The sequence below is a fragment of the Passer domesticus genome, chromosome 6 (genome assembly GCF_036417665.1).
Source record: "Passer domesticus isolate bPasDom1 chromosome 6, bPasDom1.hap1, whole genome shotgun sequence".
NCBI lineage: Eukaryota > Metazoa > Chordata > Aves > Passeriformes > Passeridae > Passer > Passer domesticus.
Genome location: NC_087479.1, coordinates 61,194,748 through 61,220,175, shown reverse-complemented (window position 1 = coordinate 61,220,175; position 25,428 = coordinate 61,194,748). Strand labels below are relative to the sequence as shown.

At 39.7% G+C, this 25,428-nt stretch overlaps 1 protein-coding gene across 4 annotated transcripts in view; it reads left to right on the top strand.

Moving 5' to 3' along the window:
* ANO5 (anoctamin 5) overlaps window positions 1-25,020 on the top strand; it is a 58,570-nt gene extending 33,550 nt beyond the window's left edge. For all 4 annotated transcript variants that reach the window (XM_064426209.1, XM_064426207.1, XM_064426208.1 and 1 more), the window contains 14 exons: window positions 1,559-1,674; window positions 3,000-3,134; window positions 4,342-4,447; window positions 4,537-4,597; window positions 6,881-7,032; window positions 9,741-9,815; window positions 10,445-10,667; window positions 13,007-13,176; window positions 13,753-13,850; window positions 16,496-16,626; window positions 18,190-18,395; window positions 19,238-19,419; window positions 20,358-20,463; window positions 21,299-25,020. In XM_064426209.1, the coding sequence (XP_064282279.1) occupies window positions 1,559-1,674; window positions 3,000-3,134; window positions 4,342-4,447; window positions 4,537-4,597; window positions 6,881-7,032; window positions 9,741-9,815; window positions 10,445-10,667; window positions 13,007-13,176; window positions 13,753-13,850; window positions 16,496-16,626; window positions 18,190-18,395; window positions 19,238-19,419; window positions 20,358-20,463; window positions 21,299-21,520 (1,983 nt within the window). In that variant the 3' untranslated portion in view covers window positions 21,521-25,020. The remainder of the gene's footprint in view (window positions 1-1,558; window positions 1,675-2,999; window positions 3,135-4,341; window positions 4,448-4,536; window positions 4,598-6,880; window positions 7,033-9,740; window positions 9,816-10,444; window positions 10,668-13,006; window positions 13,177-13,752; window positions 13,851-16,495; window positions 16,627-18,189; window positions 18,396-19,237; window positions 19,420-20,357; window positions 20,464-21,298) is intronic.
* Window positions 25,021-25,428: the final 408 nt, after the last annotated feature.

Genomic DNA, 25,428 nt, shown 5'->3' with positions numbered 1-25,428 from the left:
CTTTACCCTCTGTGACATTTGCTGTTCCAGGAGATATGAAAATACACTCAAACCTTTCAATTTGTCCCAGTAATTGATTCTGTTTTATAACATGCAAGACATAGCTGTCAGCCCTACTATTTGGCTTTTATGTGCTGAAATGTTTCTTCCTACGGATGAGTTTTTAGAGTATGTGTCAGTCACATCATTTCTGTAGAGACTTGCTCCATCGTATTCCTGTAATGTTGATGGCACAGACCACGCAGCAGTACCTTAGGTTATAACACGGAATGAATCTCTGCTGTAGATGTGTACGTTCAGCAGTGGGTGTGCACACACACATACTGTAGTTACACAGTGGTGCACACTACCTGCAGTTTGAGAAAATCTCCTGGGGTCATACCATTTTGGGATGAAGTCAGGTAAGTTGCCTGAACCCTGCCAGTTCAGTGTGGGATGGTGACTTGTCCATCTCCCAGTGACCTTTGGCTGCAGAGGTCATTGGGAGATGGACATTTTTGTAATACTGTAATCCTGGAAATGTGGTAAGGATAGCAAATAACTGTGTTTAGTTTTGCTGTAAGGTCAGTTTTTAATATAACGTGTGGGTTTAGTCCTGAAATTCCATGGAGAAAGCAAGAGAGAGATGGGTTACAGTGTTTTACACGGGTTTTTTAGCTTTAAATTTTTTTCCTCATAAATGTTGTGTTTAATTTTTTGCTTTAATCTTAAATTCTCTGGTTTTTAAAGGTTATTTTAGATGCCACTATGCTTTAGTGAATTTAAGTTGCATTTTTGTATCTCTGAATTCTACCATAAGACATTTTTAAATACTATATATAGATTTATATTTTTAAATGTTTGAAAATATTTTATTTTCCTTAGGGAAAAAAAAAAAATTGAGTGAATGGACATTCCTTATGTTTTCACGAGGAAAGTTTGGCTGATTAAGATCTAGAATGCTAGGCTGGGAGGTACTTTTGGGATTACCCAAAGTAATTGGGTAATTGTCTGGGAGACTGTTGGGATTACCAAAACCACAGACAGTAAAAAGCAAGAATCGCTTCTATACAACTACAACCAACTTTAAATGCTAAGAAATCTTATGAAAAAATTCTAACATTTGTGCGCCAGACTCAAAAGCCTTTGTGTAAAAATAATTATTTAATTTTTCAGAATATTTTCAAAATGCAAACTTTAGGTTGCTTAAAGTTATATTGGTTGCTTCCTACTTAGAAACCAATTTTCATACTTTTCTTTGTGATCAAGAGGCATTCAGAAAAAAGGAAAACCAAGAACACAAAGTGAATCATTGACATAGCCAAATATTTCTAGAAGCGGAGTTCTGTGGCACAAAACAAAATTGCAAAAGTTGTCAGAAACTGTGGTTATTTTGCTGTTTAATTTGTAGGAAAGTGATGAAGTTCCAAAATTTTTGTTGTATTTGACAGTTAAGATACTTGGTAATGACCAACGCCACAGTCTCAAGGGGGGTGCATCATCATTCCTGTTTGTCTGTTTCAGTGTGGTATTTGGGCCTGTCACTGAGGTGTTTTCCCCTTACTCTGATTGTTCACAGTGCCAGTACTGGAAGAAGGCAAGCGACCCCAACTGTGACAGCGAGAGGTACACGCTCTACATGGAGTGGGCCCGCTTCCTGCGCTTCTACAAAGAGCAGCCTTTGGTCCTTATCAGGTGAGATCTGCCTCGGGGCTGGCTTGTGTCCTTGCTTTTCACTGTCACACAGTGACATTCATCTGTAACTTGATGCTGCTAGGAATGATGCCTTGAGAAGGCTGACTTAGAATGCAGGTACACAGGGGTAAAGTAGGGATTTATTAACAGGCCTCAATGGATACACCTTGGGCAGCACAAGAGCCAAGCCAGGGCTACACCCAGGATGATCCCAGAATGGTCACAAAATGGATGACTGGTCACGGGATCTCACACTTTTATATGTTCTGGTCCATTTGCATATTGGTGTTAATTGTTCAATTATAGCTTCAGGTTACAAAGTCCCATCCTTCTTGTTTTCTCTCTTCAGTCCACATTGTTGATGCACTTGGGCCTGAAACTTGTATAGGCTGTCCTTGGTCCCTAGCTAGAAAAGGATTGTTTCATCTACCTACTCTGTGAAGAGAGCTTACCATTGCTTAATATCAACCTCAGAGCTACACACTAAAGCAGCACAGAATCTGAAAAATATAAAAGCTAAAACTTAAGGCATCAGGAAATGTTTGCCTCTTTTAAGACCCAGTGAGAGATGGATATTCATTGGGCACTATGTCCTGGGAGGACATGACAGAGCTTTCTACTGAGATGTGGCAAAATGCTTTATCTCAAATGAAGCCTCTTTCCATCTAGCCAGTCTTCCTGGGGTTATTTTACAGATAATTCAGCTGTTAAAGAAACACATACATAGAATGCCTCAGATTCTTTAATCAATCTCTGCAAAAAAAAATGTTAAAGGTTTGTTTGAAATGTTGAGACTTCAACACTTGAAAAAATACTGATAAAATTAGTTTGGAAGCTTGATTCTTAGTTCTAACTCCAAATTTAAACTCACTTAAGACCTCTTAGATTCAGCTGATGTGATACAACAGAATGTTGCTTTGTTCACAGGTTACACAGGTGGTTGTATTTCTGTGGATTACCTATTTGTTTTAACCATATGGTCAAAACTGTTGTGCTGTTTCATTTGTGTAAATCCTTGGAAAAATCAGAAAGTAAATCTTCACTTACACTATTCTGTAGAAAAGAGTAATTTTAATGTTAGTTTCTGCTAGGAGGGAAAAAGGGACAAAAGAGGCCATATTTCCTGATCATTCACCTTGTTCATACAGCTTGAGTAACTTCTCATGGCTAGTTTCAGCCCTCATTTTCCACAGTATCTCAATCCATTTACTCTTCTGTTAAAAGAGAATTTTGCCAAGTATGTCACTTTACTCTGGCCAGTTTGCTCTACTACAGTTTTAAATTTTGCTTTGCATTCCTGTTAATTGCTTTTTTTTTGTATTCAGAAAGTACTATGGTGAGAAGATTGGAATCTATTTTGCCTGGCTAGGATTTTACACCGAGATGTTATTCCTTGCAGCAGTTGTTGGCTTAATCTGTTTTCTTTATGGCTTGTTTACAATGGATGAAAATATGAGCAGGTAAGTATAATGTTGAAAATCTCCTGGGCAAAAGCTAAGCAATGTGAAAATTTTATTCTTGCAAAAACAATTTTATTCTTGTTGCTCAACAGGTAACAAGCTTTCAAAGCTTGTCAGAGCAGACAGCTGTCTTTATTGACTGTAAAGGTGGTGGACCACTAATGCAGAACTTGTCACTATCAATTAGTAAGACTCAACTTGTAGGTGAAAAGGAATATTTTGTTTGCCATATCTTTCTGTATTGGAGAAGATGCGATATATGAAGTCCTGAGAGTACCCCTTAGATCTCTCAAAATTGTTTGAGTGCTTATTGTTGCATTAAGCATGTCTATTTAATCTGTTTTGCAGAGCAGACTGGCCTTTTTGTGTAGGTCATCATTTTATACTAACCAAAAGCATGAGTAAAGCAGATCAGCAGTGTTCAGCCATCAAAGAGGGATCCAGTATCTTAGAAGCCACAGTTTGGTGGGGTTTTTTTAAGTAAGCATAGTATTTGTTTTAGCAGAAGTCCAGAGATTTATTGTATTCAGGGATTGGGGGTGGGGAGAGGAAAAGAGGGTTGACTTCTCATTGCTCACTGTTTTTTGTAAGAAGGTTTCCATAAAATTTTGAGTTTTAACTATAAGAGATGACTAACAAGTTACAATTCTCATCTATTCTGTTGAATAATACAATTTTGAGACTTGTACTTTAGCTAGGTTAAGAATTCATCTGGGAATATTTTTGTACATGTTGAGATTTGTCTGGATATCGAAGGACTGTCATAGAATTCTAAATTTTACCCACAGTCATTAAATTGAAGTAGGAAATTTTACTGCAGCTGTCAAAGTGGAAGTGGTCTCTCTGCTTTTAGAAGAGGTGTTTTGATGTCATTGCTAACCAGATGAGAAATGACATGGTTTATATCTTCCAGTGCATGTGCAGTACAGCTCCTGACAGACACCTGATTCATTGCTGGTAGAGCCAAAAAGCCCATATCAAGGGAATTATCAATTCTACTCCTTGTAGTAGCTGCTTCATTCTTGGGTTGCCCTGACGAGCCACTGTTTAATACCAGTGATTGTGACAAGATGTGGCATCTTTGCTGTGAAGCTGCAAATGTTGAGCTTTGAACAAATGAAGCTTCTATTTATTTTTTAAACAAATTTTGTATAACAGCTTTTAAGATGATGTGGAAACAGGTACTTAACAACATTTTCCTGCTTAGCAAAGAAATCTGTGACCCTGCAATTGGAGGAGAGATCATCATGTGTCCTCTTTGTGACCGAGACTGTGAATACTGGAGACTGAACACCACCTGTGAGTCCTCACAGGTCTGTATCTGGTTCTGCAGCCACTGGTCATTGCTGTTCATCCTGAAAACTGTCTTGCTGCTGACCTGTTCCTTGGTATTCTCTTGCAGTATTCCCATTTGTTTGACAACGTGGCAACTCTTTTTTTTGCCATTTTCATGGGTATATGGGGTGAGTACATGTGATAAGATTTATGTCAAGCAATAAGGAGATCTTGGCCAAGTTGTTGAGGGACACTGGGAGTGGGAAGAAGGGAAATAATGGCTTCACCTTCGTATTCTGCCTCAGATGCAGAAGTGATGAATGAGTGAAAATAATTTAAAGTTACAGAGGAATTAGGACTTAAAAAAACCCAAGCAGGCACCTAGGATACCATAAAAATAACATAAGCATTGTGTATTCTTAACTGCTAATATTTGAATCTTTCCATAGTAACCAGAGGGGTCCAACCTTATGCAGCCCATATAAGAGTCCTCTCTGCTCAGCCCGTCACATCATCAGTGCCCCAGTGAGGGCGTGGGGAGTTTTGTGCCCTTTCACTGGATGGATGGTGGTCCATCACTGCTGCTGTATTCCCTGTTCTTTTGGGATGGGTAAATTTGTTGGGATCTACTCCAGTGAACTTCATGCACTGTAGTATGTTTTGATGACACAGAAGTAGGTGGATTTCTGGCCTCTATAATTACAGTTTCACACCAATGATACCTCTTCAGACTTTTAGGAACATTGTGTTGAATACATGTTCTTTTCTTCAACTCTATGAAGGTTGATAAATTCTGGATAGCATAGTTCTTGCTTCTTACTTCCTTAAACACAATTCTCTTGTTTCATACTGTTTGTATGAAATGTTGTCATTAAATATTCAACTTGTATATAGATAGTTCATTAACTCGCAGAGATTCTTGTGTGCTAACAGAAAACCTGTGTATTTTTAATCAGAGGATATAATCACTCACTTCTTTAATATAGAATTGTTTGAAATCTAATAAGATTTTTGTTGTATGGCTGTTTTACTAAACTTTTCTTGGTTTCTAAGACCTAGCAGTTGCGTGACATGGATTAGTCATTCAGGAAGTACCAGCCAAAGAGTTTAGAACTGCAAAAGATAAGCTTTCCTGTGTTTGTCTAAACCATAAAACTTCCCCAGTTCAAATAAGAACAATCTGATTACAAAATGTTTACATTTTAAAATAATTTATAAAAGGTTCTTAGAATGTTATATAATATTATAAATTTTATAGTTGTTTATATATGAAATCAATTCCCTCTAATGTCTTAAAAAATTCCTAAGCCAGCCCAACTGTTGTTTGTATGAAAATCGTCAGATGTTCACTGTCTTTAAAATGACTGTGTGTCCTGGCTTAGGGCAAATTTGGGAGGAAACCTCTGAAGGGATCCCTCTAGAAAGTGAATTTGAGTGGCCCCTCCCCTCACCAGCTGGGGAAGACATAAATCTCCTTTGAGAAAATTGGAAAAAAACTATTCATTTACAAGCAAAGTGTTCACAAACATGGAAAAATGAATGATATTAAACAGTGGAAGCTCTCGTTGTTCTGAAGAGGTGGGAAATTCAGAAAATCCTTTTCAGGGGCTGTAGCTCAGCTTGCTCTGTCTCTTATCAGACCCTCCTCTGCTGGAAATGCTGCATCCTGGGCTCCAGTGGGCCGCAGGCATGAGCTCCAGGTGTTTTTCTGGGTTTTCTGTCCAGAGCAAGTTCAAACAGTTCCAAGAGAAAGAAAAGCCACAGTCTGGAGAACTTTTTGCCTCAGCTAGCTAAAAAACTAACTAAAAGCAAAGGAGAGTTTTCTCCCGCTCCCTGTCCGTGCTGCAGAGAGAGAGAGCTGAAGCTCTTATCTCTGTGTTTTGAATATACAGCTGTGAAAAAATTCCACCCCTTTTTCTTCTCCCCTCCATTGCTCTTGGATCTAGTTTTAAAGGCACAAAACTTATTTCTGGGCAAAACAGATGAATGGGGACACAATTCAGTATCATAAAGACAACCTAGGACACCATGATGTCAAATAAGCATCAAAAAGCAACAGAAGTGTTTGACCATATTATTTGAAAGCTGTTCTGCTTATTTGTTGTAATATTTTTGTGTTATAGGTTTATACACAGTAATTAGTTGAATTATCAGGTTCTTATTTCCATGTTGCTTTTTGACTACACAGAATAGTTAATTGAACATGGTCACCATAACCATGGAAATACCCATATCTTGTTTTGGCATCTTACCTTGTTATCCACTTCTGGAATTCAATTAGCTGATAAATCACTGGATCCATATTGTGGTCTTATCTGTGAACTATAGTTGGTAGTCAGTAAAAATAAGTGAGTCACACTGTAATAATAGCACTGTAATAATAAACCACAGAAAATAAGCCAGATGTTTAACTTGGTTCATAAACTTTTTCACTTCTTCCTTGACTCTATTTTAATATTTTCAAATTGTAGTTACACTTTTCTTGGAGTTTTGGAAGAGGCGGCAAGCAAGACTAAAATATGAATGGGATTTGGTTGATTTTGAAGAGGAACAGCAGCAGCTCCAGCTGAGGCCTGAGTATGAGGCAAAATGTACCCAAAAGAAGAAGAATCCCATAACTCAGGTATGAACTTGCTGTGTTGATGAGTGTTCAAATCCAGTTGTACGCTGAAAGTTTCGTAACATGGAAATTGATATATTAAATCGGGAAAATAAGGGCAAAGTTTATAGCTTTTATGTGTTTTTACAGCATCTTTCACAATACAGGGTAGCAGTCTCTGGAACTTTCATACCTTTAAAACCACTCATTCTTATCTCCCTACACAACATATGAAGAAGCAGTCACTTTGATCTACAGTGATAAGCTGGTCTAGCTGTGGTTTAGCTTCTGATACACAACCATTTTGTTTGGGGAACACCAGAGGGATGAAAGTGGCCACAGTCCTTTCTCTGAAATATAATTGAGATACAATTAGTTACCCTACTTAACTCTGTTAAACACTCTATATAAATATTAGATGTTAATTGCTTTCATTTAAATTTATTTTAGGTAGGAGTTATTTGACAAATTTCAGGATCAGCTGGTTGAATTGCAACACAATATCTACCACACCCATTTGATGTATTTTTAAATCATATTTTCCCTTTCACAGAATTGCATATAAATAGCTTATTGTTGCTAGTCCTAAGTATACTTAGATAATACAGTCTTCAGAAAAAAAGAGAAGCTTAGCCAGAATGTGGGAAGAGTCTTTGTTCTAAAAACTATAGCCTTGTCTTTCAAGGCTTGTTTCCTTAATCATTAGGAAATACATATACTAATCTTTTTTCTCATGAGAGAGATTTTTTTCCCCCTCCAAATACACAGCATTAGTTCTGCTGTTGTAACTAGTGCTGTGTACCTTGCACAGAGCTCTTTGATAACAGTGCACTATGTTTAAGAGTGTAGCTCTGCTGAAGCATTACCTTCTGCATGTTCAGGTAAATTAATTTTCATTAGTTAGCTCTACTAATTGAAAACACACGCCTGCCAGTTATGCATTGTTTGCTGGTTTGCATCCCTGTGTATGCTCAGGCTGAAACCACCCCCCCTTCCACGGCTGCAGGCCCAAACCCTGCCAGGCTGGCGTGGTTGTGCTGCAGCTGAGGGAAGGAGCAGGGCAGCTCTGTCCAGCAGGCAGCTGCTGGCCCGTGTGTGCTCTGCAAGCAAGGGTGGTGATCATGTTAGGACAGGCAGTAGGGCTGACTGGCTAGCAGTGCTTGTGTACAGCATGGACCAAAACCTGTAGCCTGAGGAGGTGAATCAGCTGTGCCAGAGCACAGCCAAAAGCTTAGGTGTGCTTGTATACTGTCCTGAGGGAGAAGATTGTTCTCTCTCTAAATCAATCCAAATCCCTTAGGTGAGACAGGGTTTTGTGAACTTTATTTAGGAAGTAGAAATGGACTGTAATATACTTATCTCAGTGTGAGATACTGCACTCATCTGTATTTTCTAAGTATGCATTAACAATTTCCATAAAAATTCAATGACTCTACAAGCCTTTATATTATGACATTTCAATTTACGGTCTCAGTGGTTTTTCAGAGGCTGTTTTGCAGTAGGGTTTAACAGTGATCCTTGTCAGCACCCAATTAATTATAGGCTAACCTGTACAGGTAATAGTAATTTCCTTCTGTTAGAGCATGTCCTATAGTGAACACAATAGGCCAGTGCTTTCAAATAAGTTAATTCTGCAGGAACCAATAAGGTTATGTGGGTACAGGACAGTGACTTTGTGTCCTACAGCTGGTTTTGCTTCACTCAGAAAATTATTTCATCATTATTTGTGATTCAAAGTTTTAAGTGCACTGAAACCAAAATTGCTGTTCTTGAGGCTATCATTAACATACTTGTTCATGGTGCTAAACTATCTAACAAGATCGTAGCTAAAATCTGGGTTTGCTGATCACAATAGAATTGTAATCTACATAAATAATGAAGCATTTGATTCAAACTTTAGCTCTGTCATTGCACATTACTGCCTGTATTACATTTGGGATTGCAGCTTCTGTAGTAGTCAGTGCCACTTTGCTCAAGAGGATCTCAGCATTCTACAGTGCCTTGTCCCACAGATTTATCAAATTCAGGTTATTTTTCACTATATCTTCTTCCACTGGCATTAGTTCTTCAAGAGAAGATTCTTTCATAGAACGTGTACTCTAATATTTTAGGAACTAGAATTGGTTGCACAAGCTACGTGAGCATTGAAAATTGTTCATATGTTGTCTGGGGATATTGGCATGACCCAGTTGCTCGATGCTGCAGCAGAGCTTGGCAGCTACATTCATAGCCATTACTTCAACTAAAAAAAGCAAATAAAATTGAAGGAGTGGAGAAAAGCACTGTCTGACTGGCACATCCAAATGACAAGTTTTAAGGGATCTCAGCACGAAGAATTTGTAAAACTGGAGTCCCGTTGTAGACTGAGAGCTCTTTGACAGCTAACCTAGCATTACAGGATTAGTTGTGGCCTGCTTATCTCAGGAAGTTGGTCTTTTTCCTTTAGCTACTGATGGATTTTGCAAAAGTTCAACCATTCTTTCCAAGTACTGTCTTGTAGAAGTTTAATGGCCATTTCTGTCCTGATCTTTTTGCCCTGCCTCACCCTCCCCACTCCCCATCCCAGCACACTCAAAATTATGTTCTGTCTGCCATTTAAAAGGGGCAGGGTTCTGGATGGTTTCCCATGGATGTGAGCACTTTTCACACAGATGGTGAAAGCTCTGTGTGCTGCTTGATGTTAAAGTAAGATGTGGGAATGACGTGAACTGTGCTGTACTTGACTGTTTCAGGAGATGGAGCCTTATTTGCCTTTAACGAGCCAGGCTGTGCGATTCTGCATCTCAGGAGCTACAGTGCTGTTCTGGGTGAGCATCTTTTTGAGTCATCGTTTTGACATGTATCAGAGATGCTGTTCATTACTAATCATCACATTAACACAATTTACTTTTAATCATGATGTTAACACATGACTTTATTATTGTTCTGCAGATTTCATGGTGTTGGTAAAAGTGCACTTCAATTCTGCTTAAGAATTTTTTTCAAAAAGGCACTGGAAATCTGTCATTAATTATTCATTTGATTGGATATTTTAGCATGGGGATAACTTTCTCTATGACTTATTTGATGTTAATAGGCATACTGAGAAAACTGTGGTAAGGCAAACAAAAAAAAAAATTCACAACAATGAATGCAGAGTGAGTTTCAGAGTGGACAGTTTAATCTAACTCATCCTTCCTATCTCCTGTCTATACTTTTCTGCACAGCTGTTGGTATTAGATTGTTGGCTTTTCTTTTGTTAACAAAATAATTTTGTTGGTTTAAAAATATAACAAAGTATTTTTGCCTGTGTACTTTGCATTTCGGTGCTGTTAAACTCATGCCCATAAAGAATAAAATTTAAAATATATAAAGCGTGATGGTACATCTTGTTTTTAAAGCTGCGTGCACATAGCTACAGTGTGCAGTGTATCTCAGATCTCCCTCCTTTGTGCAGGTGTCCCTGATCATAGCCAGCATGATAGCTGTCATTGTGTACCGCCTTGCGGTGTACGCTGCCTTCGCCAGCCTCATGGAGAACACTCAGACGCTGCAGCCCATCAGCGGCCTGCTGACCCCTCAGCTGGCAACCTCTGTCACTGCCTCCTGCCTCAATTTCGTCATCATCATGATACTGAACTTCTTCTATGAGAGAATAGCCATCTGGATTACTGATATGGGTAAGCAAGGGTACTTGAAGGCAGAACTTGGAAGGAGTCATTGAAGATTCCATTGCACACCATCAGGGTGTTCCAGGCTGTTGTTCGCAGCTCAGGCACAGTGGGAGCTCTATAGCTTGCAGTAGCTTGCAGCAATGACTCAGGAGTATCCATGGCTGTACTGAACATTTTCCCTGCATTTCATTAGTTCTCATAGCCTAGTTTCTCCTCATATAATGCTTGTTTATATTAGAACTAGTCTACAGAAACAATCACAGACCTGAACATAGTTAAAAATCATCTTGAGTCACCAAAGAGAGATCAGCCTGTGTTGAACTAGCAGTATTTCAATTAGAAATACTGCAAATATATTTGGAAAAATAAATCACAATCTTTAGAAGATAAAAAAGACTAAATAATCATGACTCTTAGTTTGGGGGAAAAGATAGGATGGGATAGTACATTTTCTATGTTTTTTCCTTTAGCTCTGGCTGTACAGGTTTGTAGTTACAAAGATGGAAGGCAGAGATTGAGCAGGATGAAAAGCTATGTCCAAGATGTGTTATTGTGGCAGTAGCTATTGGTAGCAGTATCCCTGCTCCAGAGCTGGAGGCCCAGAAAGAGTGCCTACTTTTGTAGTGTATTTTATGTTTGACTTCTGCTTGCATGCTGGAAATACCATTCCTGAGAGCCCTTCTTAGACATTTTCTTTAAATTTTATTTCATTTTGTATGTCCTTAATGATTTAGAAATAGAAGTCCCTGAAGGTGTTTAATAGAAAGAAATAATTGCAGAATATATTCAGCTTGGGAAGGGAGCTGAAAATACTAGGTACTTGCAGTTTGTGCACTTGTCATAAAAACAGTTGGTTGATCTTTTTTTTGTGAGATCTTGCAAGTCGAGTCAAGAGTTGAAAAGTGTTCCTTGCAGAATCTCAAAGGGATGTTGAATTTGGTATATTTTGATTTACCATGGACCATCTCTGAGATCTGTATTGCTTATCTCTCTTGGCCAAATCAGACCAAACTGAAACAGAACTATTAGTAACTAAAATTGCCCTAACAAACACAGAAACAAACAGAATATCATAATTTTTTAAATATTTTTTTCTTGAGGAGCAAGAACTGTAAGCGTGAGGGCTCAGCAGTGTTATTTTGCTGATTTGCAAGTGTGGATGAGTAATTTCTCAAGTGGCAGCACTACCTGGGGCTGTGGGTTACAGGGGGAGCATAACAATTCACTGGTGTCGGGAGGACTGCTGCCCTCCTCGGGTGGCCTGGGCTGTCAGAAGTGTCTGCCCAAACTTTATTCACTCTTGAACTCCTTGAAATGGTTAGGCCAGATTTGGTGTTCAGACAAGCAGATAGCCTGCCTCTGGTGCTCTGAACGTTGTGTGCCTCACATCAACATTTTAACAACTCACTGAAAATAAAAATATTTTAGGGAGCTGCAAGCTAGGCAGACTGCTTCACCTGAGAGCTGCCTCCTCTGTCCTACACTGTGATGTCAGGCTCTCAGTAAATACCTCATGTTCTTCTGGCAAACTTGGATCAAGCTTGGAAACAGTTTTAGCAGTTATATGAAACAACTTTAAACTAAGGCAGATGAGTTCAACATGTCTGCCAGGTCCTCACCAATTCAGATGGAATTGAATGTTTGTGGTATATTTTCTTATGCTACTTCCCAACTTGAATTGGTTATATGTTATAATTTAACAGGACGTTTGACAATAATATGCTTAGGGCTTCCTGCTGCCTTCAAAAATGTAAATGTGATAGACAATGAGCAGCAAAAGGCAGCAAACCCTAAGCAAAGGTTTGGTGATGTGCAGTAGCTCCAAGATGCCCCTATTCTTCTGCACTTTATGAGCCTCATCTTTCAGAGGCACATGGGCCATGCAGTTTCTGCTGATTTTCATTATATGCACATACGGTATGTTGGGAAAAAAATATTGTAACATACTTTTCTACCACAAATTTAAGAAATAAACTTGTGTTGCCAACAGTGAAATCTTCATACTACAGGAGATCCTTCTAGTTACTGTGTGAGATTCATCTCAGATCTCCTAAAATAGTTTAACATTTGGGGATGGACAAGTGCTAATGACAGGACAAAGAAGGGGAAATTAAATTTTATAGAGGTTTTAAATATGAATTTCCTTTGCCTGCATGCAACAAACATTGCATTGTAAGGTAAGGGTGGGATGTCTGAAAGCAGGAACTTCATCTGCTGAAGTGTTTGTAGGTGTTCTTTTTTCCTTTTTTTTTTTTTCCTTTAAGGTCACTTAATGAATATTTGTGAATCTGTATCCTTTTAAAGGGAATAAAGGAACATAAAATTTTTGTTTTGTGGTTTCACAGAGATCCCCAGAACTCACATGGAGTATGAGAACAGGCTCACTATGAAAATGTTTTTGTTCCAGTTTGTCAACTACTATTCATCCTGCTTCTATGTTGCCTTCTTCAAAGGGAAGTTTGTTGGTTACCCAGGTGCCTACACATACATGTTTAATCGCTGGCGAAATGAAGAGGTAAGATTTTCTTAATTTCTGAATTCAGTCTCCACAGTTGTAAATTTCCAGCTGCAGGCTTGGTCTGATCTGAGCTGGACCTCAGCTGGCTATCTGGCTAAAGGTGATGCTTCCAATGAGTTCCTGCTGTTGCTAGTCAGGGCAATATCAGCAATATCAACATCTGTCAGTCACAAGAGTGAAAAATCATAAAGCTTTTCTTGGTCCCAGTTCTGAAATACCAGGGGGTCTCACCATGGGTCTTAAAAAAATATCTGGTGCTGAGAGCTCATTGAGTGCAAAAGATTCACCTTGTTGGGGCTGAGTGGTGTGTGCTGCACACAGATCCTGCTGAAGCCTCTCTGAATTACTCTATCTTCATATGGTTGCTGTGTTTTGGTGTGTGTTTTGTCTCAGACTTGAAATACTTAAAGCCCTTCCTGAGAGAGTGTCTTAGCTGGCAGTCCATGTGGAAATTAAGTATTTTCCTTACAAGTTTTAAGATCTCCTTTCTTGCATTTATACAGTAGTAGAATATAGTTTATCTGGGTGATAGCCATTGTTCCCGTCCATTGACACTCAGTTTGTCTCCACCAGTGTGATCCTGCAGGCTGTTTGATAGAACTGACGACACAGCTCACCATAGTCATGGCTGGCAAACAGATCTGGGGAAATATCCAAGAGGCTATTGTTCCGTAAGTTCTCTCTGACACCGAGGTGCCCATCTCACAGCCAGAGGAAATTCTTGGGAGGAGTGATTGCCATGTGAGGAAGATAAGGAGAATTCTGTGAATTAAGCACAAATTCTGAACCTAGTTCACAAAGGTTTTTGGTCTCTTTTGTGAAAGCCATGCTTGTAAAAGCATGTTGTATTAAGAAGCTGGCTCAGATAAGGGGAGGGACTATGTTAGAGCTGTTGTTTGCAAATAGAGATGGGCTGGTGGGAGATGTGGTGGTTTGAGGCTGCTTGGGGCACAGTAATCATGAAATTACATAGTTTTTAGTATTTGGGGAAATCAGGAAGAACAATAAGACTTTTACATTGGACTTACAGAGGGCAGACTTTGGGCTATTTAAGAGACTTATTCAGAGTTCCTTGGGAAGCAGCCCTTAAAAACAAAGGGAAAGCATGCCCACCTTCCAGGAAAGGTGGGCATGCTTCAAAACAGCGATCTTGAGGGCACAGGGACAGACTGTCCCTGTGTGCTGAAAGACAAGTTGATGAAGCAAACGTCCAGCCAGGATGGGCAATGAAGTTTTGAAGGAACTTAGGAATGAAAGGAGGATGTATCATCTTTGGAAGGAGGGTAGGTCTCTCAGGAAGTATTTCTGGGGGTCACTAGGGCATGTAGGAAAAAAGTTATGGAGGCCAGAGCTCAGTTTGATCTAAATTTGGGAACATTTGTAAAGGATAATAAAAAATGTTTTTTACAAATATATTAATGGCAAAAGGAAGGGTAAGAACAAACCTTATTAGATGTGGGAGGGAACTTAAAAACTGCAGATGAGGAGAAGGTGAGGATGCTTAACACCTTCTTTGCCTCAGTTTTTAGTGAGGAGACGACTTGTCCTCAGGACAGCTGTCCTCCTGGGTTGGTAGATGGTGTTAGGGAGCAGAGTTGGTCCCCCCATTATCCAAGAGGAGGCAGTCAGGGAACTTCTGAGCTGCTTGGATGCTCATAAATCCATGGGACCAGATGGGATCCACCCCAGGGCTGGAGAAATGAGGGAGCTGGCAGATGAGCTTGCCAAGCCACTTTCCATCATTTACCAGCAGTCCTGGCTCACTGGGGAGGTTCCAGGTGACTGGAAGCTGGCCAGTGTGACACCCATTCACAACAAGGGTGGGGAGGAGGATCCTGGTAGTTACAGGCCAGACAGCCTGACCTCAGTACCCAGTGAGGAAATGGAACAGTTTATACTGAGTTTATACCCAGCACTTACAGCATGGCCAGGGTGTCAGAGCCAGCCAGCAGGGGTTCAGGAGGGGTAGGTGGTGTTTGACCAACCTGGTCTCCTTTTGTGAGCAGGTGGATGTGGGAAAGGCTGTGGATGTGTCTGTCTGGACTCCAGCAAGGCCTTTGGCACTGTCTCCCACAGCACACTCCTGGAAAAGCTGCAGCCCAGGGCTGGGCCAGGAGCACTCTGTGCTGGGTTCAGAACTGGCTGCATGGCAGCCCAGAGAGTGCTGGTGAGCGCTGCTGCATCCAGCTGGGGCCAGGCACCAGGGCTGTCCCTCAGGGCCCTGTGCTGGGGCCAGCTCTGTTCAGTGTTTTTATTGATGACGTGGATGAGGGGATCGAGTCTTTCATTAGTAAATCTGCAGACAATACTGAGCTGGGAGCATATGTTGATCTGTTGGAAGGTAGGAGGCTTTGCAGAGATACCTGGAATAGTTGGATGGATGGGCAGAGTCCAGTGGGATGAAGTTTAATGAGTCCAAGTGCCCAGTCCTGCATTTTGGCCTCAATAACCCCCTGCAATGCTCTGGGCTGGGGACAGTGCCCATCAGGACAGTGCCCAGGCAGAAAGGGACCTGGGGGTGCTGGTCACAGCCAGCTGAACATGAGCTAGCAGTGTGCCCTGGTGGCCAGGAAGGCCATCCTGGCCTGGATCAGGAATGGTGTGGCCAGCAGGAGCAGGGAGGTCACTCTTCCCCTGTACTTGGCACTGGTGAGGTCACACCTGGAGTGCTGTGTCCAGTTCTGGCCCCTCAGTTTGGGAAGGACATTGAGACACTGAGCACATCCAGAGGAGGCAACGAGGCTGGAGAGGGGCTGGGAACACAAACCCTGTGAGGAACCCCTGAGGGAGCTGGGGGTGCTCAGCCTGGAGAAAAGGAGACTCAGGGTGACCTTGTCACTCTCTGCAACTCCCTGGAAGTGGCTGTGCTCGGGTGGGGTTGGGCTCTTTCTCCAGGCAGCACTGACAGAACAAAAGGACACAGTCCCAAGCTGCATCAGGGGAAATACAGGTTGGATATTAGGAAAAAGTTTTTACAGAAAGGGTGATAAAGTTCTCTGCCTATGGAGGTGGTGGAGTCCCCATCCCTGGGTGTGTTTAACAAAGCCTGGATGTGGCACTGGGTGCCAGGGCTTAGTTGAGGTGTTGGGGCTGGGTTGGACTCAGTGATCTTGAAGGCCAGTCATTCTGTGATTCTGACTTCACAGAATATTCTGAGTTGGAAGAGACCCACAAGGATTGAGTCCAGATCTCAAATGAATGGCCTAAACCATTCAGGGACTAAACCCACAAGCTTGGTGTTATTAGCACAGTGCTCTAACCAAGTGAGCCAATCTGATCTGCTTCTCTCATTGTTAACATTTTTCTGTATATACAGCTGGATTTGTAACTGGTGGGGTCGTCGGAAAGCCAGAAACAATCCTGAAAATTTATACAGTCGTTGGGAGCAAGACCATGATCTGCAGACATTTGGAGCCTTAGGCCTGTTCTATGAATATTTAGAAATGGGTAAGTTTAAAATTACACATTTGGAATTGAGGACGGGACACCTTGTACTGACACTTCCAAAAGAACATTTTCTCGATTAATTGTTGTGGGTTGCCACCACTTTCATCTGCATAACAGGATGATTAACTGCTGGGAATCATTAAATAGGTCAGCTCAATTTAAAAAAAGCTGTCTTTGCATCTTGAACTGCTGGCAATTTCACAGAAACACTGCAAAGACTTTTTGTTTTCCTCATTCAAATGGGGAACATTATTCTCAGTGCAGCCAGCTGCCTCTGTGTCTGTTCTTTTCTTGTTCCAAAGAATCTTCTTAGCTGATGTCAGTGGAAATTTTAAGTATGGGATGAGTGCCAAATGTGCAGTAAGGATGGGTACTGCAGGCATGAGATCTAGGAAGTGGCTAGAGGAGAATCCCTTCAGCTTTAGTCACTGATCAGTGCTTCCCTTAGACCAGCAGAGGGAGTGTGCTCAAGGGAATATGGGCTTTCAAAGGTAATGTGAGCATGTCAGTTTATAACAGTAGTTTACAAAACCTGAGAAACTGAAACCAAAACTGAAGCAAGCTAAATCTAAAGGATACTTTAAAGAAATTAATATTTGGTTGTTACAAGGATACATTTTGTTGAAAAATGAACCTTTGTATTGTTTTATTTCTGCAGAAATAGTTTGGAGTGTTCTAGAGATGCATAATGTTATTATCACTTTAATTGATACAGGGCTGTGGTCTTGTGAAACTAATACACTCAGAATACACTGTTGCCAGTCATGTCCTTGCTCTTCCAGAATCAGAACTATGCTCCAGCATTGTCCAAGGGCTGCTAAGCTAGTAGGAATTTTGTTGCTTATCTGAGGTGAAGAACTTGCCACTGAAATAATGGAAGAGTGAATGACTGCTGTATGGGAATTTATTTTATACACTACTTAAACCAGAAAAAATGTTCTATTTCCTTCTTCCTTATAGTGGCAGTATTGGCTGTGTACTGAGGATTATCACATTCTGTACTGAGACACTTAATTTTGGTAACAACTCATTTATATATTCTGTTTGCAGTTCTTAAACTAATGTCAGCACTCACCAATGGAACTATTGCATAGAGTTGTTATGAATATTTTGATTAAATCAGTAACAACAGGTGGAGATAAGGTTGTGAGGTGTGTAGCCAATAAGTAAAAGAAGAGCAAGATGATACAAACTGCAAGAGAACAAAACTGGCCTGATAACAATTGAGAAATTTGATTGATGAATACATCCCAATTCCCCTACAGTTACACTCCATTCATATGAGAACTGCAGCACCCTGAAAGGATTGGTATCCAGCACTGCTGGCAGCATCAATTCGCAGGATCCAAGTGCCAATTTCTATGGGTGCTGCTGAATGGGGGCGTGAAGAAACTGGAGAAGTCTTGGGGATGGAGCTGATTGTCACTTAGCTCAGGCCAGGGATGAAGATGACTTGTGCACCCTGGCAGAAGTTTTCCATTTGTCTGCTAGTGGTAGACCCCTGTCACTCTGAGGATACTTCTGGAAGGGCAGATTTTGACACATTTTTCTTCTCTCTTGCAGTCATTCAGTTTGGATTCATTACTCTCTTTGTGGCATCCTTTCCCCTGGCTCCCCTTCTTGCTCTGATGAATAATATCCTGGAGATTCGTGTAGACTCCTGGAAACTGACCACTCAGTACAGAAGGCCTGTGGCTGCGAAAGCACATAGCATAGGAGTATGGCAGGAAATCCTCAACGGGATGGCCATCCTGTCTGTTGTCACCAATGTAAGCATGTTAATACTTATTACTTACTTAGGTATGTGATGCATTAGCTGGGAAATCTCAAGTTGGAGAACCAAAACCCCTGCGCTGTGCTACATCAACACTGATTCTTCCGTTAATCAAAATGTGAAGAATTAAAAACCAGCTGATGCTTTTTCTCCTTCATCAACACTATATCATGTTAACCTACAAAGATACCATCAAACCATTTCAGTGGTTTGGTTTGTCCATATGTTGGCAGTGTGCAGCTCTTGCTCCACCTTTTATTGGCTGTAACCTTTCATTCAGTTGTCTGTGTTTTCCAGCCTTTTGGAATGGCATAAGCCAGTATGAAGCTTAGTCTGATAAAGCACACTGATTGCTCAGAGGGAACTGTAGGGGAAAGGTGGATGAATCCTGTGGGCCAGATGCATTTTCGTCCTTGTTGCTATGTGGCCTGTTCTGTGGGAATTCTGGTCTGCTCTTGGATGCATCTATGGGACCAGTGGCTCCAAGTATTTTTTATAAACTGGTAACTAAATGCTATGCCAGTATTTTATTGGAAACATACTGTAAAGGAGCCTACTGAGCACAAGAGATGCCTGTTTTTAGTGTGTCTCAGGCAACAAACCCACTGCCATAGTAGCACGATACCTCAGTACCTTAAGTATCTCAAGCTTCCAGGAAAAATGTGCTGAGGCTGCAGTCAGCATCTTTTACCAAGGTGAAGTGCTCCAATCATGCTTCTCACCCTTTCTTAAAAGATTATGGGTAGTGCCAGAGTCACAGAACCACAACACCTTTATAAATCTGCTTACAATTTTTGTGTGCCACTTTCCTTATTTCTTTCTCCAATTTCTTTTCAGGCTTTCATTGTTGCATTCACGTCCGATATGATTCCTCGTTTAGTTTACTACTATGCTTATTCTGAAAATGAAGACTCGCCAATGTCTGGATACATAAACAACAGTTTGTCAGTGTTTCTAATCTCAGATTTTCCTGCGAGAAATGAACCTAAAGAGAATCCAGAGAACTTTGTCATATGCAGGTTGGTGTCACTTTGTATAGAATACAGCATAAAAAATCAACTAAAGTCTAAGTTGTCCATTAGAAAATAAATTATGTCATTCTCATAATTCTAAACTGTGAGAGGTAATATTTACACTATTGATAAGGTGATGGTTGAGGTGGTAAAAGATCAAGCCAATAACAAAAACAGTCACCTCAAAAAAAAATCACCACTAAAAGTCTCATTGCTAACTTGCATTTTGCTTTTTCTTCATTGGATTTTTTTGTTTACTTAATTACACTATTGATTTTTGAGTGAGGAAGGAGATTTATGTCCCTAAAGTTGCAAACTTCAGCCTATATGTTCAAGATTTTTAGGCTGAATAAGTGGACAAGAAAGCAGAATAAAGGAAATGTTTAGATTGCAAAGCTGAAAATAAGATATGGTACTTAAACCATTATTACCATTTGGAAATGGTAAAATGAGTGTTGACTGGATGAAAAAATCTCAAAACAAACAAAAAACCCCCCAGACCAACCACCCCAGCACTTTTGGAAACAGCAACATTTGTTTGGTGGTGTAGAACATGCACTCAAGTCTGTCCTTTCATGAAACCCTGCATCTGTCCAGTCCATAATCTGCTCATGTGTGTCACATTTATTCATTACCCTGTGATACATCCCATCATCCTGTCCTGCATTATTTGATCATTGCCTGAAAAACAAGTAACCTGTGTACCAAATTTCACGTCACGCATCCTCATCTCTGCTCTGTTGCTGCGTGTGAGGGTGTTCAAGCAAACACAAAGATAGAAACAAATTGAGAAGCAACCTTTTTCTGCAAAAGGAAACAGACCATTTAAAACAAGAAAAGGTTCCTTAAGTGACAACTGTACTTGCTTGTAAGTGTCACTAAGCTTGTAATCTGTCCCAGGCTGAATGTGACATTTCACCTCTGCATGTCTGTCATTGCTACAGGTACAGAGACTATCGATATCCTCCAGATCATGAGAGGAAATACTTACACACTATGCAGTTCTGGCACATTCTTGCTGCAAAACTGGCCTTTATTATTATTATGGAGGTATGTTCCCTACAAAATTTCCTTTTGACATTGGTACCTTGTGATTTGTCTAGATAGTTACTAATGCTACAGAACATAGAATTGCTAGGAGTATAAAACAATTTGTTCCCTAGATAATACCAAGGACTCATGTCCTAAAAGATTACTGTTACTGGGCCTTTTAACTTCAGTGAGCTGACCTCAGAGTAGGAAAACTGAAAATGGCTGAGGAGACTGCAAATGTTGATCAAAATAATCAGAAAAATAAAAAAGGTCTTTATGCCAGTGTAAGAGATGAAAGCCACCACTTCCACTCCTCTTGCTTGCATTAAGGAGCTATATGTGAGATGACTGTGTTCAAAATCCAGACAGCATTTTGCAGTGATGTATATTGGTTAAAAACAGCTAAGTCAATAGTTTGGATAACTGGCACATCAGCATTAAGCCACTGCTTTGCAAGTTATGAAGGGAGAAGGGAGTAAAGTAGTTCAAGTGCTCATCTCATCACTTTTCCTGCTCTGTTGCATCAGCTCTCAATAGCTAAGTGTTATCAGCACAGCTGTGTGAACTTTCTAACAAACCACACAGAGGAGTTAAAAAGTGATGGTTGAGATTCAGGCCCTGACACTTTTCTCTTGGCTTTGCTAAGTCATTAATGGTTTGGAATTAAAATTTCTGCATAAGAAGATGGGTTTTAATCATCGTACACATCTTAGATACACATTAATTTGGTGTGTATTGTTCCAGCACAGCCAAATAAAATGTATTTTATTGTGAACAAAAAGTGACATATTTGGTGTCAAATAAAAGAGGTGCTTCTTTTGGTAATGAGTTGTTTTTCTGGGTTTTTTTTTAGCATGTTGTATTCATCGTCAAATTCTTTGTAGCGTGGATGATCCCTGATGTTCCTGCAGATGTGAAAGCCAAAATAAAACGTGAAAAGTATTTAACACAAAAGATCCTACATGAGTATGAACTTGAAAAACTGAAGGAGAGACTGTGCCAAGGTGATAAACGAGCCACAGAAAAAGAGTTCATTGCCACAGAAGGGAGAATGGAGCTATCCAGAGCAATGTAACCAAAAAACCCAGCTGTTTTGGGATTTAGCTTGTTCTAGCTTTTTTGTCTGTGGTTTGCTCAGTATGCATCATGTTGAAAGCTGTAGGAGAGTTCAACGTTTCTCTTTTCAGTCCAAAGATTTTAGAGTTTTCTTTAAAAGTTTTACTCGGCTTTCAAAGTTTAAGAAATCTACTGAACTGTATGATTTCTGCACTGGTTTTTATTTACCCATGACTTTGAATAGTAAATGTAATCTTGTAATCCTAAAATTTGGACTCCTGGTATAGGGACTGTTAACCTCAAAGGGCTCACAGGACATGATAAGGTGATTTACCACCAAGCCCTCTCCCTGTTGCTAATTGCAACATTCCAGGCTGTATCCCAGCTGCCTGAAAAGGATACCACAAAGGACCACTGCTGTGGAAAATGCTGAAAATTATTATTTTTATTATGTAGTAATTTAAATAGAACACTTCTGATAAAAGGATTAAGGTTTGGGGCTTTTTTTTATATTCACTATGTCTTACGAAACATTGGTTTGAACTTCTATACATTTTGTAGAAGGAATTGATTTTTAAAGTTATATTGGCTTAATTCCACTTGGAATTATTTATAGGCACAAAATTCAGTTAATACAATAGTGAAGGGAATAAAAAAATTGTGAAAGGGAAAAAAAGCCATAGTTTTCATAAAGGTACAGTTTATGGAAGAGTTTACTCTCTACATGGAGATATTGTGGAATCACCTAATTGCAGTGGGTTTTGAAAATATGTGATTTGGAGAATAACAGTTATTTAATTTCTCATTCTCAAAAACTACCATTGGAAGATTATGTTTGACTTCTTTTTGGCCAAAGCTGCCTGTTTATTTATTTCTTTGTTTGGATTCTCAATGAATGCCAGCAAAGGGCTAAAGCTGTCTGTCTGTCCTCAATGCATACTATGGAGCGTGCCTGCACTCCATGGCAGTGGGTTGGGAGCTGGACCACCATACCAGTTGATTTAGCTGAATGGTTTGGTCTTGGATTTTTATCCAAAAGATTTTAAGCATGCCAAATAACGTATGTTTATGCTGTTATTTTCCTTATACATAGTATCCTAAGGCTTGGGGGTTGTTCTGTTGAGGTTTTTTTTCTCCCTTTGAATTTTTGGGAAGGATTTTTTAATTTTTTTTTTTGTTAGGAGGCTTTTCTACAAAGTTTCTGAGTTTATAAATATGTAATACCTATTGTGCAAAGTAGCTTCCAGCTGTTTAAGAATGTATCCCCATTTTCTAGTTTGAAGCAGGTAGGCATTTTTGTGATTTTGCTGTATATTTAAAACATACCAACGCTTCCATGCTTAGTGCCTTGTTTTTTTGCATTTGGCAAGAGGTGTGAAAATGATCTCTGCAGGGCAGTGCCTATTTCCAAAATGTGCTTGCAGGCATTAGCATACTGTGAACCTGCCTGCAGAGCTGTTCCGTGTTAGGAAGCCGTGCCTGCCTTGGCACACTTCTGTTTCAGTGCCATGTGGACTGTTGCAGAGCAGTTCATGCCTAGACTGCAGACTATTGTAACACCAGATTACTGAGCTCTCTCATGCTGAATACACAAGGTAGACAAGATTACTTTGCTCTATTTGCACTTTGAAAGTTATACTTCCTCGCAAGTATACACAGAAAAATTGAGATTTGTATTCCATATCAGCTGAATAATGTACTGTTTACTAGTACCACAACTTAGGGTATTTTGTTTTAGCAAACCTCGCCTGTGTCTTGGAGTACTTGGCGAGTGACCTTAATGTTGTAACGGTGTTAAACCCATGTCCTGAGTGGAGCTGTTGTTCTTAGCAAAAGGATTAAGTGCCTACCTCGAGCACACATCACACAGTTTGGCTGCCAGTCAAGGAGCTGATGCCGATGTACATTTCTTGTTACTGTAAGTTATTCACCTTCATTCTCTAAGATTGCTTGATCAATCAAGCATGTTCGCAATTTATGTTCATGATGAACTGATCATGTTCTTGAATATTCATATATATTTGAAGCGATGGATCTGTTGGAGGAATGCATGTGTAAATAAATTAGCTCTGCTGCTTAATGTGTAAGCCAAAGAAGAGTATCAACCATCAGTGATAATCACATATCAACCACCACAATTTGCACAATGAAAGCACTGTGCTGCATCTTGCACATATACTGTTAATTAAACTGCTTAATTTAGATGTTGTGGGTTTGTTACTGTTTGCAGTGCAGACAGATGCTTCAAACAGAAAGGTGATGAGATGCAAAAGAATATTTGTGTGCAAAATGTACAACCTGACTGAAGCTGAAAGCAGATTTGGAAATTCAGCTTTAGATGCACTATTTCTGCTTATGGAAGATTACTTTCTTCAAGTAATAAAGTGTCCTAATATACTACCCTTTAAAAGATAACAGTCAGATAGATGTGTTGTGAATCAACAATGCTGTTTAAGAGCAAGATGGAGGAAAATAAGGAAGTCCATGTGTTTGGGATACAGCATTGATATGCAGACCCTGAATTTGAGTTGATTTTTTGACTCCTACTTTGTGCTTCTTACAAACTTATTTTTTAAGATCACTTGCTATTTACAGATGTTTTGTACGTGTTGTATCATGCAGTAGAAAGTGGAAAAACCCCTGGGATCAGCTTATTTAGAAAGAAATAAGCATCTTAAAAACAAGTCATTACATTCGTAGCATTACTTCTTCATATAGAGAAACTGTTGAAAAGAGAATCTGTTGTCATACTAAAATCTAATATCACATAAAAAATTAGTCTTGACACCTTTTTATGTAATAGTTTGCCTTTACTTGCTATTAAGCAGTATTTTGACTAAAGGTTGGGTATGGTTGGGTTTATAATGGTTAACATAAGTTTCTTGAAGAGTTCTTGAAAAGTGAGAAAAGTAAGGAAGGCCTGGTCAGTTTGGAGATGTGCTGATTCTTCCTGTCAGAATAATTTATTTTGATGTGATTAAGTATCTAAAAGTGTCCTTTAACCAAAGTGAATAAAGTTCTGTGTTGTAATTACTGTAATTTAAGCAACAATAGATTGTCTTATTAGAATTAGTTACACAAAACAAAATTGACCTTTCAGATGTAATACAATCAGGGATTTTTTTTTTTTTTTGCAATTAAAATTTAGGTTGTTTACCTTGGGAAGGTTTAGTGTGGTATGTTCTAAGCAAAGGACTGCAAAAGAAGAGTGCTACTATGAGACACTATCATATTTTTTCCTAGAAATTTTTTTACGATGCTTTTATGTTTTTATGAAGTGCTGTCAGTTGGAGGCAACAGAATGGAATGAAAATAGATGGAGTTTCTGACTATTCTACATGTACCACTTGTTTGACTTGTACTGTTGTGTAATCTGAGTGGCGTTTTTGTCTGCTATGTATGTTGCTGATATATATGATACACTAATGTCAGAATAAATTTTTTTAATACTCTGCTAACATTTAATATGCACATTTAATAAGATCTGAATCTAGCAAATAAAGCTGTGTTCATTTTTAATGTGCTGTCCACTTGTGTGTGAAAATTCCAAGAATTGAGAGAAGAAGTACAAGTAAAAAAAGAGGAAGTAAAAGTCAAATACCTGGAGCACCTCCTGAAAGAGAATATCCATGCAGATTTCTGCAGCTCACAGTGTGTGTTGTCTTCATACAGATCCATTTTTAGCCAGGCTCCTTTTCCCTGCCTTATCTGGATAGTTTTCATTCCTGCAGTGCCAGGACCTGAGGTGACTGCTCAAGTTCTCAGTCACACATGCAATTTCCACACACAGCACAAGGGGTTCACATGCATGTGCTTTCAGTTGTTTTGAGTACATACACTGGGAAAGATGGCAGGGCTGAAGCTTTCCTGAGGGACTGGTCAAGTCTTACAATACATATTTTAATCCTTCTTAAAAGTCACTTCTGG